The 17,210-nt window shown below is 45.5% G+C and overlaps 1 protein-coding gene across 1 annotated transcript; it reads right to left on the reverse strand.

The window, feature by feature from the left end:
- Positions 1-717: 717 nt before the first annotated feature.
- Positions 718-11,750, reverse strand: LOC115191745 (uncharacterized). Its single transcript, XM_029749613.1, has 21 exons — positions 11,648-11,750; positions 11,005-11,065; positions 10,730-10,858; positions 8,526-10,645; positions 7,708-8,362; positions 7,502-7,594; positions 7,256-7,390; positions 7,002-7,095; positions 6,708-6,855; positions 6,549-6,599; positions 5,367-5,541; positions 4,998-5,131; positions 4,627-4,795; positions 4,303-4,534; positions 3,741-3,879; positions 3,165-3,297; positions 2,813-2,893; positions 2,502-2,651; positions 2,124-2,198; positions 1,254-1,334; positions 718-877 (listed from the first exon to the last, which is right to left on the reverse strand). Exons 2-21 carry the CDS (start codon positions 11,041-11,043, stop codon positions 806-808), a joined length of 4,905 nt encoding a protein of 1,634 aa, XP_029605473.1. The 5' UTR covers positions 11,044-11,065; positions 11,648-11,750; the 3' UTR covers positions 718-805.
- Between the last annotated feature and the right edge of the window lie 5,460 nt (positions 11,751-17,210).

Consider the following 17,210-nt stretch of genomic DNA (forward strand, 5'->3'; position numbering starts at 1 on the left):
GAACAGTCGGACAGCACGTGTTTTGGAGAGACGGTGTATATAAAAAGAAAATTAGTCGTATTGAAAAGCAGCCAAGCAGAAACGACGAGGAGCACGGCAGACAGAAAATGATTTAGATGACATTTCCCATTGCAACATCAAGAAATGACCTACTTGTCAAATATGGTTTTACTTGTCGAAAGATTTATGAAAACGTTGTAATACATCATCGATTTTGCCAACCACCAATTAGGTTATAACTGCATGCTCTGTCAACACTTAACAAGGCGTCTGTAGTTGTCAGTGGGCTGACAAATTATAAATCATTGAAAATATCTTTGGAGATGTTCGGGTTTTTTTTACACCCAAAATGAAATCCACTTTACATCATTGTAATGTCAATCCAGTAATGTATAAAAGTGAGAGTAACATTGATGTAAAGCCATTCTTGTACTGGTAAACTGTACATAATAAATACAATGTGTGAATGTACTTTCATGGAAAACCCAGAAACATTTCAAACCAACTCCATTCTGTTCAAGTTAACTCACTTAGTGGGAGAGCGGTTGGAATCATTTCATTGAGTGTTCCAAGTCTATCAAACCAGAACGCTCTGTAATATTATGATGACTAAATTTCATACCGTTTGCAATTGCAGAAGTGTTCGGCTGTATATTGTAATGCTGTAAACGTTTACAATACAGTTAACATAAATCAATTCCATCAAAACTCCTCAGACGTGTTTCCAGATTATTTATTTGTACAAATAGGTTTAAGAAAACACTTTAAAAAACAGAACTGATTAAAACTAGTTTTCAATATGACATTAACCAAGATATTCGACTAGAGTCTTGAGTTCCTTGCAGTTCTTGACAACGTCAGGAACAGAAGACAAAGTCTGAGGAGAAAGAAAAGGAAAAAGTGTCAAGTCTAATGCCAAACTATCAATATACATCAAGTAACACATGAATATGACCATTTCTATTAAAGGTAGACTCAGCAAAATGACGTTGCCACGAGCAGCAGTGCAGATACTGAGATGAGCAAGTTGCAAGACTTCGCTCTCACACAGTATTTGCGCATGTGCACAGATTCACATCACGCTTTTACAACTTGGCAGCCACAGGACCAAAACAGAGGAGAAGTGGAGCCTCGTGCTTCAGTTCTCTTAGTGGAAATGTACCCACTATGCTGTTTACTTTCAACATCTACGTCATATCGCTGAATCTACCTTTACATTTCAAACAGAAAAATGTATATCCCTGTACTCTCACCTTTCTGACCGTCTCAATCATATCGTCAAGGACACGAAGTTCCTTCTCCACTTTCTTCTGGTTGGTGTCGTGGATCATTTGCTGCAGAGACAGAGGGGAACATTGAAGATGGTGACTTGTGCATTGGATACCACTTACAGTTGAAGGTTTACATACACCTTAGGCAAATACATTTAAACTCAGATCTTCACAATTCCTGACATTTAATCTTAGTAAAAATTCCCTGTCTTATGTCAGTTAGGATCACCACTTTATTTTAAGAATGTGAAATGTCAGAATAATAGTAGAGAGAATGATTTATTTCAGCTTTTATTTCTTTCATCACATTCCCAGTGGGTGAAATAATCTGTCTGTAAACAATTGTTGGAAACATTACTTGGTGTCATGCACAAAGTAGATGTCCTAACCGACTTGCCAAAACTATAGTTTGTTAACAATACATTTGTGGAGTGGTTGAAAAACGAGTTTTAATGACTCCAACCTAAGTGTATGTAAACTTCCCACTTCAACTGTACATATGAAGTGCTTTCCTTAAAGCTGGAATCCTTAGTTGCAACATCCATTTTTGACCATTGATTCTTGAAGAATATAACTTATATAAATGCCTCATGAGCTTAGTTCAACTATCATACCCCATCAGAACCCAGAATATAAGCTTGTTTTACTCCAATGTTTGTAAACATTGTAAATGTAAAACACTTTATAGCCTCATAACATGGTTAAAACTATCATTTTGATATAGATGGAGATGCATCCATAGCGCTGCCTAGGAATTTGAGAGTGGTTACATTTCTCTAGGCCCATCCCTCAAATGTTTACCAAATCAGAGGCGGGGTGACACACTTGTGTATAGATCGTATAGACACTTACATGTCTCTTGGCTCTCTCCAGAAGCTTTGCTCTTCCTTCCTCAGCTTCCATCAGAGTCCTCTTTAGTCTTTCCACCTGTGGTGGAGACAGTGTTTAAGGTCCTACTGCCTGTCAAATACAACCAGTGTTGGAGGGAGAGGATTTCTTGGTCTTTCAAGGCTGCAGGGTTGGTGTGAGGGGATGTATTTGAGATGTAATTGTGGCCAATTTAAAACAACCCAAGGTTGGGTCATGTAGGGTGCTGTGGCGAGCTCAGATCAAAATATTCTGCGCAGAATGCCCAGTGTCTAGGTGTGGGGACAGCAGAGACATGGACACCGTAGGGTAGCCCTGGCAGTTCTTACAGGGATAACAGGCAACCTATGGTCTGGATTCTACCTCTTTCAGTAGGCGGATCTTGTCGTCCATGGAATGCATGCTGTGTGCTGATTGGTTGCCGGTCTTTCTTAGCTCGTCCCTTAGAGCCTGGGACTCTACCTGTGATTGGTGCAGTGAACGGCGCAGGTCTGCCACCTCCCTACGCAGCTCCTACAGAACACAAATACAGAACATAGCAGCAACGTAACATAGGCTAAATGGAAGCACATCATGGCGTATAGGTGACAATTCACACGAGGATAAAAAGACGAAATAAAGTGAATGTAGCCAACCGAGTATTTTTTGGTGGAAAAAGTGATATAGTCCCTTACTTTGTTCTCAGATTTGTGCATGTAAAGAAACTCCCTGGCCTCATTCACTTCACTGCAGATCCTCTTCATAGTGTCAACCTCCTGGTAAAACAGAACAAATGACCTGGGTTCAGCCTCAGTCACACAGACCACTATTCACCAAAATACCATGTCAGTCAAGTAATCACACGTCTCATGTCCTGTAGCCAAGAAAGTAATAACAAATGTCTAGATTTCTCAGTAAAATAAGTATTGGCAGCACTTTGCCAATATGCTCACAAATACAGGGTTTAACGCAGGTAAGAAGTTAAGTGTAACTGAAACTGGTGTTTTTAGTTGGACGGTCTGATCTGAGAGCAGTGTAGTGTCTCACCTGGGCCTTGTTCTGTAGAGTCACCTGGTCCCGGCCTAGCTGGTTCTGGAGACGGCTCAGCTGGCACCTCAGCTCCGATACCTCAGCCCTGTGTCTGTGGGCCTGGGCCTGCTGCTCCCCCTGCAGCCTACAGCTGGTATCGCAATACAATTATTGGTTAGGTTTACTCAGCGTATCCCAAACCCTGTGCATCAAAGTGTGATGATTAGTTGATTATTTCAATCGGCTGTGTAGTGTTAAGGCAAAACCCAAAACGTGCACCCCTTAGGGTCCCGAGGACAGAGTTTGGGAAACCCTGGGTTTAACCCTAATATGATGGAACTTGACATAGGGCAGGCAGTGTTCCCCACACTGGATTCAACTTGTCAACTAATCATCAAGCCCTCAACGAGTTCAGGTGTGTTTGTCCGGGGCTACAACAATGTGTGGTGTTGGGGTTACTGGAGGACTGGAGTTGGGAAACACTGACTTATGGTGACCAGGAAGGTAAACAGTAAATCATTGAATGCTTAAAGGAGAAATTCTAAGCTTCACATCTCAACACAAAATAAATGCCACACACGTCACAGTGCTTACATGGTGTTGTTCAGTGCCTCCTGCTCGGTGTCCTTGCTCTGTCGTAGCTGTGTGATGGTGGAGCTGAGCTCAGAGACTGTGTTAGCCAGGTCTGCTAGCAGCTCCACCACACTACTCTGCTCCTCCTCCGGAGGCACCACTGAAACCAGGAAGGGCGGGCATTTAATGACTGGGCCCAGGACACATCAATACAGACAAACAAATGGGTTGTGTTCAGTCTGGAGACGTTTTGAAACATTGAAACAGGGGAGGTGCTACGAACTTGTCCAATAAGAACACAGACTTTAGTTTTTCGTTGTAAGGTTTTGCTACAGTGTACCCTACTGAACAGAACCCAGCAACACCCCTGGGGAGACCAGCAACACCCCTGGGGAGACCAGCAACACCCCTGGGGAGACCAGCAACACCCCTGGGGAGACCAGGGGTGTCCCCTGGGGAGACCAGCAACACCCCTGGGGAGACCAGCAACACCCCTGGGGAGACCAGCAACACCCCTGGGGAGACCAGCAACACCCCTGGGGAGACCAGCAACACCCCTGGGGAGATGCAATGGAGGCCTCACCTTGACACTTCTTAGGAGTGATGGGGGCGAGGCGAGTGAAGGCGCTGGTCTCGCTGCCCAACCCTTCAGCTTGTGGTTCCTCTGTCATGTCTAAGGGGGGCTGTGTGTCATTGGCCTGTGCCAGGTCAGTGGTGATGGCCACCATGATGCTATCCACGAAGGAGGTGGAGGGATGACGCTCGACAGGGAGGGAGGGCTGGGACACCTCTTCTTTACCACAGACCTCTGGCTTCTGAAATAACACCACATCACAACAGACTGAGTCTTCTATGGACTAGTACAGGGTGTGTGCAGTGTGTGGTGTAACAGGGTGTGTGTGATTACCTTGGTGGTCAGAGCAGTGTGAACATCGTTGGTCAGTTGTCTCAGTGTGTGGTGTAACAGGGTGACGTCAGTAACAGCCTGGGCTAGCTGCTCTACCAGGTCCAATTGGACCGACTGGGCTCTGGCCTTACTGTCCTCCAGCTCTGCCTGCAAAGCCTCCCTCTCAGCGCTGACACACATACACACAGACACAATCAGCTAAAGACAATTATTCAATTGTTTGTAATAACCATGTCCCATGTAGTGATTGGAGACAACCCCCCCCCCACACACACACACACCCCAGAACTCATCACAGCTCAACTCAAAAATAAATCATGTCTAATAACTAAATGTACTATGACTCCACAGTGAGTGGTAGTGGGTCTTACTGGAGGTGGCTGAGGGCTCCTTTGAGGTCCTCACACTGGATGTTCCTCTCCCTGAGCCCCTGTAGGTTAGCCCGGAGGGTCCTCTCGCTCTCCACCACCTGCTCCCTGGCCATATCGTTCTCCATCTGTAGGAACTACACAGGGGAGGAGGAACAGAGCTGTTACACACAGCACTCATCACGGCTGAGTTTAGGATCAGCACACAGGAAGAGAGGGAGAGAAAGAGAAAAGAGGGAGATCTACAGAGTAAAAGAAGGAGAGAGACTGGTAAAGAGCAGAGAAAGAGACAGAAAAAGATAGAGGAACTCAAAGCAAGAGAGAGCACCACCACATACAGTACTGCAGAGATATATCCAGAGGTCCTCCTACCTCGTTCATCTCCATCATGCTGTTGAGCTGCACGCGGACTTCATGGAGCTTCTGCAGCTGCAAGCTCTGGCTGTGGGAGTGGCTCTGCAGCTGGCTCAGCTGCTCCTCGCTGTGGGCCAGAGCCTGGGACAGCTCACATACACGCTGCTCTGACTGGACCAACGCACCCTCCAACCTGGACACAGGAGGGGTTAAATAAAATTTTATAAAACTGGTTGTTTGGATCCTGGATGCTGATTGGTTGATATGTAAGAGTTGTGGGACAACAACACCCACAAAACAGCATGTCATAATTCCACTGTCCCACAGCCCAGGCAGGAAATCCATAAACTTTCTATCCCTCGGGGTAAAAAAAGCATCTACACATTAGTTTTCCATGCTACTATTTGGTTTGCAACAGTTAGGGGTTGTATAAACCCACCTGGCTGCCTCTATGACCTTGCAACAATGTAACATTTTACAAATAGATTTCTCCTGTGCCAGTAGGCTTGAACACAAAACTAATAATTCACCATGGAAACCGTAAACAGTCAGAATTCCATTCATTCCTTAACCAGTGCAATGCTGCTTTTGTAGGCCTATTGGATATTTAATATATCATTATTTATTGAAGTTCTTGTATCTCATCATCGAATCTGCTAGCTAGCTACATGCCAATGATTTGTTTAGCATAGCAACTCGGAACAAAAAGAATGATTCGAATTAACGCCTGGGTCAAAACAGAAAATAACTAATGACCAGAACACAAAAACAAATGTACTCGTTTAAAATGTATAATTTAAAAATCTAGATTTGTATTAATATGTTGGCAACTGTTTTATAAAAGCAATAAGGCATGAGAACCCGGGGATTATCATGTGATAACTCCCTCCTAAGTGCTGTTCCCTCTGGCTTGATTCAGGCCTAAGAACATCCCTTAGTTGGGAGTAATCCCTGGGTTCTCATGCCTTATTGCTTAATTAAACTCAATGGCTAAACATGCCTTAATAGTTAAACCAATGTGCATTATTGATTACAAATAGCAAAAGGTATGTGTCTTAGTTCATGTTAAATCATCTTTATAGCTGCAATGTGATGGGGCAAAACATACAAATATATCAGAATAGCCCATTTCAATGGTAAAATACAGATTTAAATAGTAGTGTTGATAAGAGAAATGAGGTAGCTGAGGAGTTCACTTACTGGTTGGCCCTGTCGGTAGCTTGCTGGACTTCTTGCCATGACTGCTGCAACCTGAAATAACAAAGTTAAGGTTCTTTTTCTCTATATATATAAAAAAGTTGAATTGACAACTGCCATAGTTGAAGCACCATAACAGCTTAGAGTGAACTTTGAACTGACTTGGTGGACTCTGCAGCCAGGGCCTGCTCTAGGAAGGCATAGGAGGCCAGGGTAGAGGAGACGGTGGCAGACAGCTCCGTGACCTTCCTCTCCAGCTGAGCTCGCTCCACTTCTCCCTCACTCAGCTTCTGACGCAGAACACCCAACTCTGAGAGAGGGAGAGAGAGCAAGAGGGAGAGTGGAAAAGGGAGGGAGAATGACAATGCTAGAAAATAATCGGCACTTATTTTTAAACTTAACACAATAACACTTGAAACTCGAACGCTATCTTCAATCGTTTGTTTCAATCCCTACCTGAATTGATGATGGTGGCCTGGAGATTCAAGTCCCCAATCTCCTGTCTGGCATCTTGGAGACTCACGTTGGTTTGGTCCAGTTCCTCTTGGATCTGTCATGTAGAAGAGAGCCACGACGCATTGGAATGAAGCCATAACATTGTGGAGAGACGAGTTGCAGAAGATAACAGAACAGAGCAAATATAACAGGCAGTAGAGACATTGTGAGGTGTGGGAGATGAGAGAGAGAGAGAGAGAAAAGGGAGGTCAGACCTGCTCTCTCTCCTCCACAGCTTGGTCTCTCTCCGAGAGGTGCTGGTCTCTCTCTCCTATAGCTTTGGCTGCCTTCTCATTCAGCTTCACCAGTATAGGAGTTGTCCTCTGGAGGAGACACCTGGCTGTTTTCAGCTGGGGAGAATATGACATCTTACACACACGTGGTACAGAACAAAACATTGCAACCTTTTGGGTGTCTTTTCTTTCCTGACAAGACAATGTAGCCTCCAGGTTAAGACATACCTCTTGATGCAGACTGTCGTGATCACTCATGGTTCCTCTCAAGAGCTCAGATGCAGAGTTGAGGGATTCCACGTAGGCCTTTTTCAATGCAACCTGAGTGAGGACACACACATGAGCACGGGAAAACAAATACACAGCACCAAAATAAGCATAAGCTGGGAACCAGGCTATTGCATCTAGCCCTGATCTCAGACTGTGTGTGGTACCTGTTCTGGGTAGGTCTTGTTCAGGGCAGCCATCAGCTCCTGGTGAGATCCCACACTCTCCTCCAGCTCAGAGATACGCACGGCACAGTGAGCCCTCAGCTGCTCGGTCACACTGAAGGCTGCGTCCTTGGCGGTGAAAGCCTCCTCCATCCGTCTCCCCAAGTCCTCTCTCTGCTGCAGGGTGTCTCGGACCTTCTGCACCATCCTGCCCTGGGTCTTCTTGCCCTTCTCATAAAGGGACTTCATCTGACCATACTGTGTAGCCAGGCTCTGCTGGTCCTCTTTAACCAGGTCTCTTATCTGCCTCATGCTGCTGAGAGCAGCCTCAGTGTCTCCACTCAGGGCTGTCATGGTGCTCCTGGTGTCCTGCATGCTGTGGAGCAGGTTCTGTAGAGAGGTCTGGTCCAGTTCTAGCTCCTTGATCCTCTCCAGGGCCATCACATAGAGGTCTTTGTAGGTTACCGTCTGGCTGAGTTCAGTGTGGTCGGTCTGGACCAGCTTGTCCCTGAGTTCTGAGGGCCCGGGGCCCCTAGAGTGGCCCTGTCCCCTGGCTGTGCACAGCTGCTGCACCAGGGCCTCCACCATGATGAGAGTGGAGGTCAGACTCTGCTCCATCTCCTGTCTGGGGACCCCGCACAGGCTCCCAGGGGCCAGACTGACACAGAGAGAAAATAGTTCTCATACACACACACGGGAAATACTTGTGCACACTTCTCTCAGACAAACACAAAAAAACAATATTTACATGGTTCATATTACATAAACACAGAACATTTTACAGAGTTCTCACTCACAAAAACACACAGTCCAATACTCACCTCCAGAGCAGAGTCTCGGTGCTGGTGCAGGCGTCAGACACAGAGAACTCCCTCTTCCTCTCAAACTGACCAGAGGTGTTGGCACTGCAGTCTGCCTGCCTCACTGGAGTGGTGCCAACACACATGCTGTGGCACTCTACAGCCGTGGACCCCGCTGTAGTTCCCACTACAGGAGGGGCTGAAGTGGGTGTAGGGGCTAGGGCAGGGTTGCTAACAGGGTCCATCTTGCCCGATGCCAGGATGAGGAATTGGGCCATCTGGATGAGTTGCTGCTGAAATGGCTCCTCACAAACCAACCTTGGTAAATGATCAAAAAGACCCATCTCTACTTTCTCCACCTTGGGTTGGGATTTTACATGAGGTACATCCACTTCTGGCCTCGTCTCCACAGTCTCTGTGACTGGGTCTGGAGAAGGAGGGGGCTTGCGGGTCGATGCTGCACCCACTGCCGTCGAGTTGAACTTGGGCAGAGACATCGGGCTCTCCAGGACGGCCGCCCAGAGTCGGCTGTCTGGGTTGGCCGGGAGAACAAAGCTACCCTCAGCAGAGTTGAGGACACAGCCCCTGCCGTTTTCCAGAGCGGAATCCTCCATTTGGGCAAAAGGCAATTTCTGAATGCCCCCGCTTCTGGTCATGGGGGTAGTGCTAAGAACAGGGCTGAAGGTCTCAAACTGTAAAGCATCACCATCGCCGGCCCACCTCGCTACAGAGGGGATCTTGGGTAGTTCAGTCAACACGTCAGCAATGTTCTCAGAGTTTGCTTCGTCTGTAGTGTTGGAGAGAAGAGGAGCGTTACTGCTTGAACCCAGCGCGCCGTCTCTGGCCCCACTGGACTCCTGCATTGAACCATGAGAATGGGAGTGAGAGACTATCGATGGGTTGTCCTCATCTACAGGTGTGGAGCTCCTGGCCGAGGCTCCAAACTCATTGCAAAGGGAACGGTCAGATTCCAACTGTATAGATGGAACCACAGCGCTGTCTCCATCATGGAGAGAAGAACCCTGTTTGGGGCCTTCAGGGAAATGCTGACAGGCGACATCACCCAGGTCCTTCAATGACCTTAAGAATGCATTTCCCATTGAGGGTTCACTGATGGCAGCGGTGTCTGCTTTCAACACGGCACCTTCACTTTCCACATGGCTATAAGGGTGTTTTGCATGATCGGAGGACTGCTCCTCTATGATGCTTGGGTTGACCCTGTCGTTGTACGATAGATGACTGGTCACAGTCTGATTCTCAGGTTGGAGGATAGTGTCTTCGGACACTCTGGTGGACTCTGAGACTTCAACTTGTCCGCCAGTGGCATTTTGAACACCAGTTGACTCTTCATTGGTATGGACCATCTCTATGGATTTCAAAGTACTACTTTGAAGACTACAATGTGTAGGTTCTTTGAAGGAAAGGTGTGCACTAGAGGCCATATTACAATAGAGATGATCTGTGTGGTCATCGATGGACTGCATGTCCAAGTCATCTACTATAACACTTTGACATATACTGTCGTTGTATGGCTGATGGTGGTTTGCAGGCTGATCCTTTGGTAGGAGTATAGTCTCAAGTGCCACCCTGGAAGCCTCTGAAACTTCCACATCCCCTCCGGTGCAGATGAAAGATTTAACCGTTACATCTCCCTGTCCGCCAGTAACAGTCTCAGTGATGTGGGCTAGATCGGTGAACTGTGGAACACTAAGACTGGGGTTTGAACCCCCATTAAAGGACAGGTCAGCTTCAGTTGTGGCCAAATCGCTTTCCAAATCACAATAGACGTGATCCACATGGTTGTCGCAGCATTGAGTAACCATACTGTCAGAGAGACATGTGTTTTCATTATCATAGCCAGGAAGAGAAGAGATGTTCAGTTGATTCTTGGGTAGGCAGATGGTTTCATCTACAACCCTTGAGGGCTCTGAAACCTCAACCTCACCCCCAGCACAGATGAAGGACTTGAAGGTAATGTCTCCAAATCCACTGCTTGTATCAACAGCTGTGTCCTCAGTGGTAGGAGCTGTATCACTGGTAGTAGTTTCATCACTGGGCTTTGGAACACTAGGTGAGCATAGGACCTCAGCTGGTGGAGGGCAATGTGTTAACGGGTCTGTGTAGATGAACACATCATCATTCTGTAGGGAGAATGGGAGAAGTATAAGGTAAATTTCAAACAATAGTTCAGTGAACGGGATCCATAGCTTGGCTGTTTGTCATACCTTGGGTGTTTTGAGGATATTGCTGCCCGACCCTGATCTCGATTTGAGTCTAGAAGATGGGGTTGAGAGATGGCGCATTTCATTCTGGACACACCTCAATGGGGTGCGTTCTCCAGATCTTGTTGAAGGCTGGGCACATTGAGAGAAGCCAACATCCAGTTATTGATAAACAACTTAGTTAGCTAACTAGTTAATGTTAGTGACTGCTATCCACAATTATGGTCGAAAGTTCTGTTCAGTAACTTCATAATACATGTGTGAAATGCAAATCTTACCATGGTCTCTCCAAATGTATGCGATCTTCTCGTGGACATGAGGGCTTGCGTGGCTGGGCTACTGTCAGAATACAAACAACCTGGTATTATTGTTGGAGCCATATCAGACCGGTTACCAACTTGCCTGGCTTGTTTGCGTTCAGATAAAAGTGATGGGGTGTATTCATTGGTCGGATTCAGTTGCAAAACGTCTATTGGACTAATTCAAGTAAGTCCCTCCCCGTTTCGTTCCGTTTAAGAAACGTTTTTCAACAGAATCGCCGGAATTAATACACCCCTGATGTAGGTAGCTATGTAACAGGCGGTTGACGTTTATTAACTATGGAAATTAACTATTAACTAAGGAAATTATAACGTTATTAACGTTGACTGAAATGAGCTAATACGCCTACCATTGAGCATATTATCCATTGTGTTAAATGATAGAGCTCATGCAGAATTTGAGTTTCACGGGGACATTTAGCGAACGTTAACTAGAGTTATCACATAACGTAAGCTGGCTAACGTTATAAGACGTGACCCTATTTAAATTATTCGGCTGCAAAGCGCTGTAAATAAAAGTCAGAGCTACTTCATATGGTTATTATTAACAGCTACTTAAAATATTTCCTAAAGAAAATGTTTTTGAATGAGGTAAACAAACCTGCTGCAGGAGTAAACGTCAACCGCCTGTTCTTCATTCAAACATGAGTAGGTTCGCTGCTATTGGCTATAAACCGTTAACGTCAACTCTCCAACGCCTTCACGTAAATCTATGGGTCGCCTTTTACCCATTACTGCCACCCGCTGTTGTGTTTGTTTAGTGTATGGTATTATTTTCAAACGTTTCAGACGCTGCAGGTTTACAAAGACAAAATTCAATGGAAGCCCATACTGGATTTTAGGAATGTTATTCATAAGACTGTATTTTATTTTCATACAAAAGACTTAACATTCAAACATTCCAAATCAAGTTGTATACAAAAACAAACTTTTAGGGAGATTACAGAAATGTCAGATGTATCAACTGCATCTAACCCTCATTGCATCTGTCCCACTCAATGATTGGTATTAACTTTTTAATACAGACACAGCAAACTTTAATATATTGAATACTGCACTATAATCCATCACACAAAAACGACCATCCATATTCCATCATCATCAATAAACCTTCAGATAAGCAAAGCATACATTCATTTCTGTCTGACAAGCTGAACTTTTTCAGCTCCTGGATCCTGACCAGTGGTTTAGAAGTGACCCTTGTCTCCCCCCTACCCTTTAGCTCTGTGGTGCTGAAGCTCCTGCTTGCCAGACCCATCCTGATCATGGGTATCACACTGCAGCGGCGGCGGAACGAGCCAATGGCCGTCCACTCCTTCAGCAGGCTGTCGCTGATGGCGTCCAGGGACATCTACCTTCCCTTCCCCCGGCTTTGTGGAGCAGGGCCCCCACAGTGGGGCTGGTCCCCAGGCGAGGTGTCCTCCTGCGGTGGCGGAGAGAGGAAGGAGGCCAGGGCTGGGCCTGGGGCCGGTAGGAAAGGCTGATCTGACCCAGTAAGGCCTTGGTTAGACTCCTCATGTCTAGCTTCCAGTCCTGAGATGGGGAGGGGGTGGTTGTCTTCCCTTCCTTCCCCTGCTTAGACCCTCCAGTCAAGGCCTTCTTTGTGTCAGGTTTTGCCTCTGGTGGCTTCACTGTTTTATAGAAGTTCTCCCTCTTTGTTCATAGGGTTTCTGGAAGGGGCTTGTAAAGGCAAGTCCTTTCGGAACAATGGAGGTAGACCTTTCTCTGGCTGTAGCTTCGGGTGACCTGTGACCTTGTGGTCAATGGCACAATTAAAGGCATTCTGCTTAACGGCTGTCTGGTGTTTGACCAGAACTTGACCGGGTTTATCATGACCACAAAGCCTGGGGACTGCGGCCTCAGATATGTCAGTGCTAAGACCGTACTTCTTCATGGTTTTCAGCAGCAGGTCATTGATAGGACCGTTACCCACTTGAGCTGAGTACCACAGAGCCATGTGACCGTGCTTGTTGACGTGGTTCAGGCCATGGTCCAGTGCTTGGAGGAACAGCCTAACCAAACCCAGACGCCCATAAAAGACCGCATACACCAGAACGGTTCGACCGTGGCGGTCATAGAGCCCCACATGGCCTCTGTGGACCAGGAGCATGCATGCTACACCGAGGGACGAAGACTCCCCATCACGGAGGCAGCAGAGCATTAAAGGGGTCCTCCTCTCCTCATCCCTGCTGTTGACGTTAGCCCCAGCCTCGGTGAGCCTTCTAGCTAGGATGAAGTCAGCCTTTAATATAGCCTGGTGGAGATTCAGTGGTCCCATTAGGCAATTCAAGTCAGCTGGTGAAGGTGTTGTTATTGTTGTTTTCTCTCTGTTCAGTGAACTCTTTACATCTGATTTAACAACACACTATTAATTAGTTGTAATTTGCTGACCCTAAAAACAGCATCTCCTCAAACGAAAATACCCGCTGTGTGTGTGACTCCGAGCCTCCAACTTTTTCTCACACACACACACACACACACACACACACACACACACACACACACACACACACACACACACACACACACACACACACACACACACACACAAGAATACAAAGTAGTAGTGTGAAAGAGTGACTTGCTGTTGCTATTGGAAAGGGGAGTGGTTCTAGAAGTAAATCTATGCCAGGCAATGAGAGGCCCACTCCACTCCATCCAACAATGACAAGTTGACCAATCTCACAGACTGTTGTCACACTGGATATAGACAGAGGGCAATTAAGTTCCCAATATAAATCCCAGAATTTAAAAGACTTTGTACTGGACATTAGATTACTAAAACTGAGAGGTTGACAAAGGTCAAGGGAAATACTGGAAGCAATTTTGGAATCCATATCCTATCATAGCGGAGTCAATATTAAAACTGTGCAACAATCTAACTTGGATAGTAATGGTAGTGAACACGCTTTTACTAAACAGAACTCAAGCGTAAAGATTCCATCTGATAAGTGATAGTGTGCACTGCAGTGTACCGAGGTGCTCTCTCCCAGCCTAGAGGTGCTTGGAATAAATGCTCTATAATGTAACTTACTTAGTCAAATAAAGTGCTACGATCATACGGTATAACCAACCATTTCAACAAGCACTCTATCTTCACAGGAAAAATAAAACAATGTTTTAATGAAACAATTTTAAAGCAAAATATAAATACAACATGTAACAATTTCAAGGATTTTAATGAGTTACAGTTCATATATGGAAATCAGTAAATTGAAATAAATAAATTAGGCCCTAATCTATGGATTTTACATTCCTGGGAATACAGATATGCATCTGCTGGTCACAGATAACTTTAAAAAAGAAGTAGGGGCGTGGATCAGAAAAGCAGTCAGTATCTGGTGTGACCTCTAGCAGCGTAAATCATCTTCTTCGCATAGAGTTGATCAGACTGTTGATTGTGGCCTATATCCAAGGTGAAGAAGAAGAGTCTGTTCTTACAGTGGCTCCTCCAATACACTGACCTGGGGTCAGCAGATAGGACCCCCCCCACCCACCCTAATGGCGGCCACAGCCTCCTATGGATCGCGCACGAACCGGAACCTGGGTCGGTCACGAGATTCTAGAGAAACGGGGACATTCATAGAGGAAGAAGCCAGTGAACATAGATCTACTTTAACGATTATGGCAAAATGGATGACGGAGAAACATTACTTTTTTTTAATACCGTTGACTTTAGTTTGGTAGGATAGTTTAGGCATGAGATGCAATGGTATCTATACAAACCCACTGCAAAAACAATTGGCGCCACTATGGAGCTCTCTGGTGGATGAATGCACAACTCAAGTCCTTTTAAAAAGCAATAAAGCTCTCAAGTCAACCTCAGCTCGGGGGAATTCTATAGGCTTACCTGCACTGATGGGGGAAAGGAACTCCCCCAGCTCTCTGTCTGCATGGGGGGTGAAGCACACCTCCAGACTGGTCACAGGAGGCTCCCTGATCCAGCTGGGAACTCGGGGAAAAAATGAGCTCCAACTCGGAATTCCAAGTTGGGAACTCGGGCCTCTTTCTAGAGCTCCGACATGAAGATCATGATTCAACCTTCCTCTTTTCCGAGTTCCCTGTTATCTTGAAAGCGCCATAAATCCAGAGAATGCCAGACTTTGGTGAAAGTTTCATGACAAAATTTGGCCACAAGGACCCCAGCGCCACCTTCCTGTTCAAGTGAGCACAGCACAGCAGTGAGTCCAAAAATGTATTGTATACTGCTGCATAAATTATGTAATATGCCAGGGAGATATGTATATTCTAGCTAAGAAAGTAATACTAAGTGTATGTTGTGTAGTAAGCTGTTAGTATCCTATGTGCCTCACCCTAGTCATTTGGTCCCTTTCCCCCTCAAAACAAAGCCTACTGTTCTGACTTGGTGGTGCACATTTAGCCTGTACCCTCTTTTAGAAAAATGTAATAATCGAATATTGTAAGGGCTTTCATTGTCTGTTAATATGTCCCCTTCTGACTTGGTGTACAGGGAAAATACTGTAAGAACGGCCCATGTTCTGAATTCTGATGCTGTACATTTCAAAAGTGCTGAACAAATAGATTTTTGACAACGTCTGTCTTAGCTTGCTCATTAATGTCTTAATCGAAATTACAGATTGCCTCTTATCCGCTCATTGTTCCCTTATGCCATAGTTTGTACATCTCAATTGTCAGTAGAAACCACATTTGTTTAAGCAAGTCAGGTTTATCAGCTGTTTTTTTTAAAAGCAGTCAATGAGGCTGAATGAACTGTTTCGATACCAGAAAAGGCTCCGTTGATAGGCAGGTGTAGCATGGTAAGGATTCATTCACTCCATGGTGCTGAAAAGAAAACTCTGCTGTTGGGACAGTTTGTGGGCACCGTTTGTCACCGTTATAGTGCAGTTAAGTATTGTTTCGTGTTGTGTTGTGTAGTGGCTTTGCTGGGATGCATCTAAAAAAAAAAGGTTGAGTTTGCCCCATCAAGATTTACATGCTAAATGATTTGACAACTTGGAGCAGCGCATCATGCCATTTAGACTGGCACATTTTCAGTCTGCGTAATCTCGAACAGCCTACTGTCACTCACAGATTCAGACTTAAAGCAAATAAGGCTATTTTCTTGGCAGCCGAAATCCCCCTCCCTTCTATTTTGGACACTTATTCTTTGGACACTGTGTTAACTAACCTCCAGACGAGCTTCAATGCCATACAACACTCCTTCCGTGGCCTCCAACTGCTCTTAAATACAAGTAAAACTAAATGCATGCTCTTCAACCGATTGCTGCCGCGCCTGCCCGCCCGTCTAGCATCACTACTCTGGACGGTTCTGACCTAGAATATGTGGACAACTACAAATACCTAGGTGTCTGGTTAGACTGTAAACTCTCCTTCCAGACTCACATTAAGCATCTCCAATCCAAAATTAAATCTAGAATCGGCTTCCTATTTCGCAACAAAGTATCCTTCACTCATGCTGCAAAACATACCCTCATAAAACTGACTATCCTACTGATCCTTGACTTGGGCAATGTCATTTACAAAATAGCCTCCAACACTCTACTCAGCAAATTGGATGTAGTCTATCACAGTGCCATCCGTTTTGTCACCAAAGCCCCATATACTACCCACCACTGCGACCTGTATTGGCTGGCCCTTGCTTCATATTCATCGCCAAACCCACTGGCTCCAGGTCATCTATAAGTCTTTGCTAGGTAAAGCCCAGCCTTATCTCAGCTCAGTGGTCACCATAGCAGCACCCACCCGTAGCACGCGCTCCAGCAGGTATATTTCACTAGTCACCCCCAAAGCCAACTCCTCCTTTGGCTGCCTCTCTTTCCAGTTCTCTGCTGCCAATGGCTGGAACGAATTGCAAAAATCACTGAAGCTGGAGTCTTATATCTCCCTCACTAACTTTAAGCATCTTAGAGCAGCTTACTGATCATTGCACCTGTACACAGCCCATCTGTAAATAGCCCACCCAACTACCTCATCCCAATATTGTTATTTATTTTTTTGCTCCTTTGCACACCAGTATCTCTACTTGCACATTCATCTTCTGCACATCTATTACTCCAGTGTTTCATTGCTAGATTGTAATTATTTCACCACTATGGCCTATTTATTGCCTTACCTCCCTAATCTTAATACATTTGCATACACTGCATATGGATTTTTCTATTGTGTTATTGACTGTACGTTTG

Source organism: Salmo trutta, chromosome 4, assembly GCF_901001165.1.
Source record: "Salmo trutta chromosome 4, fSalTru1.1, whole genome shotgun sequence".
Lineage (NCBI taxonomy): Eukaryota > Metazoa > Chordata > Actinopteri > Salmoniformes > Salmonidae > Salmo > Salmo trutta.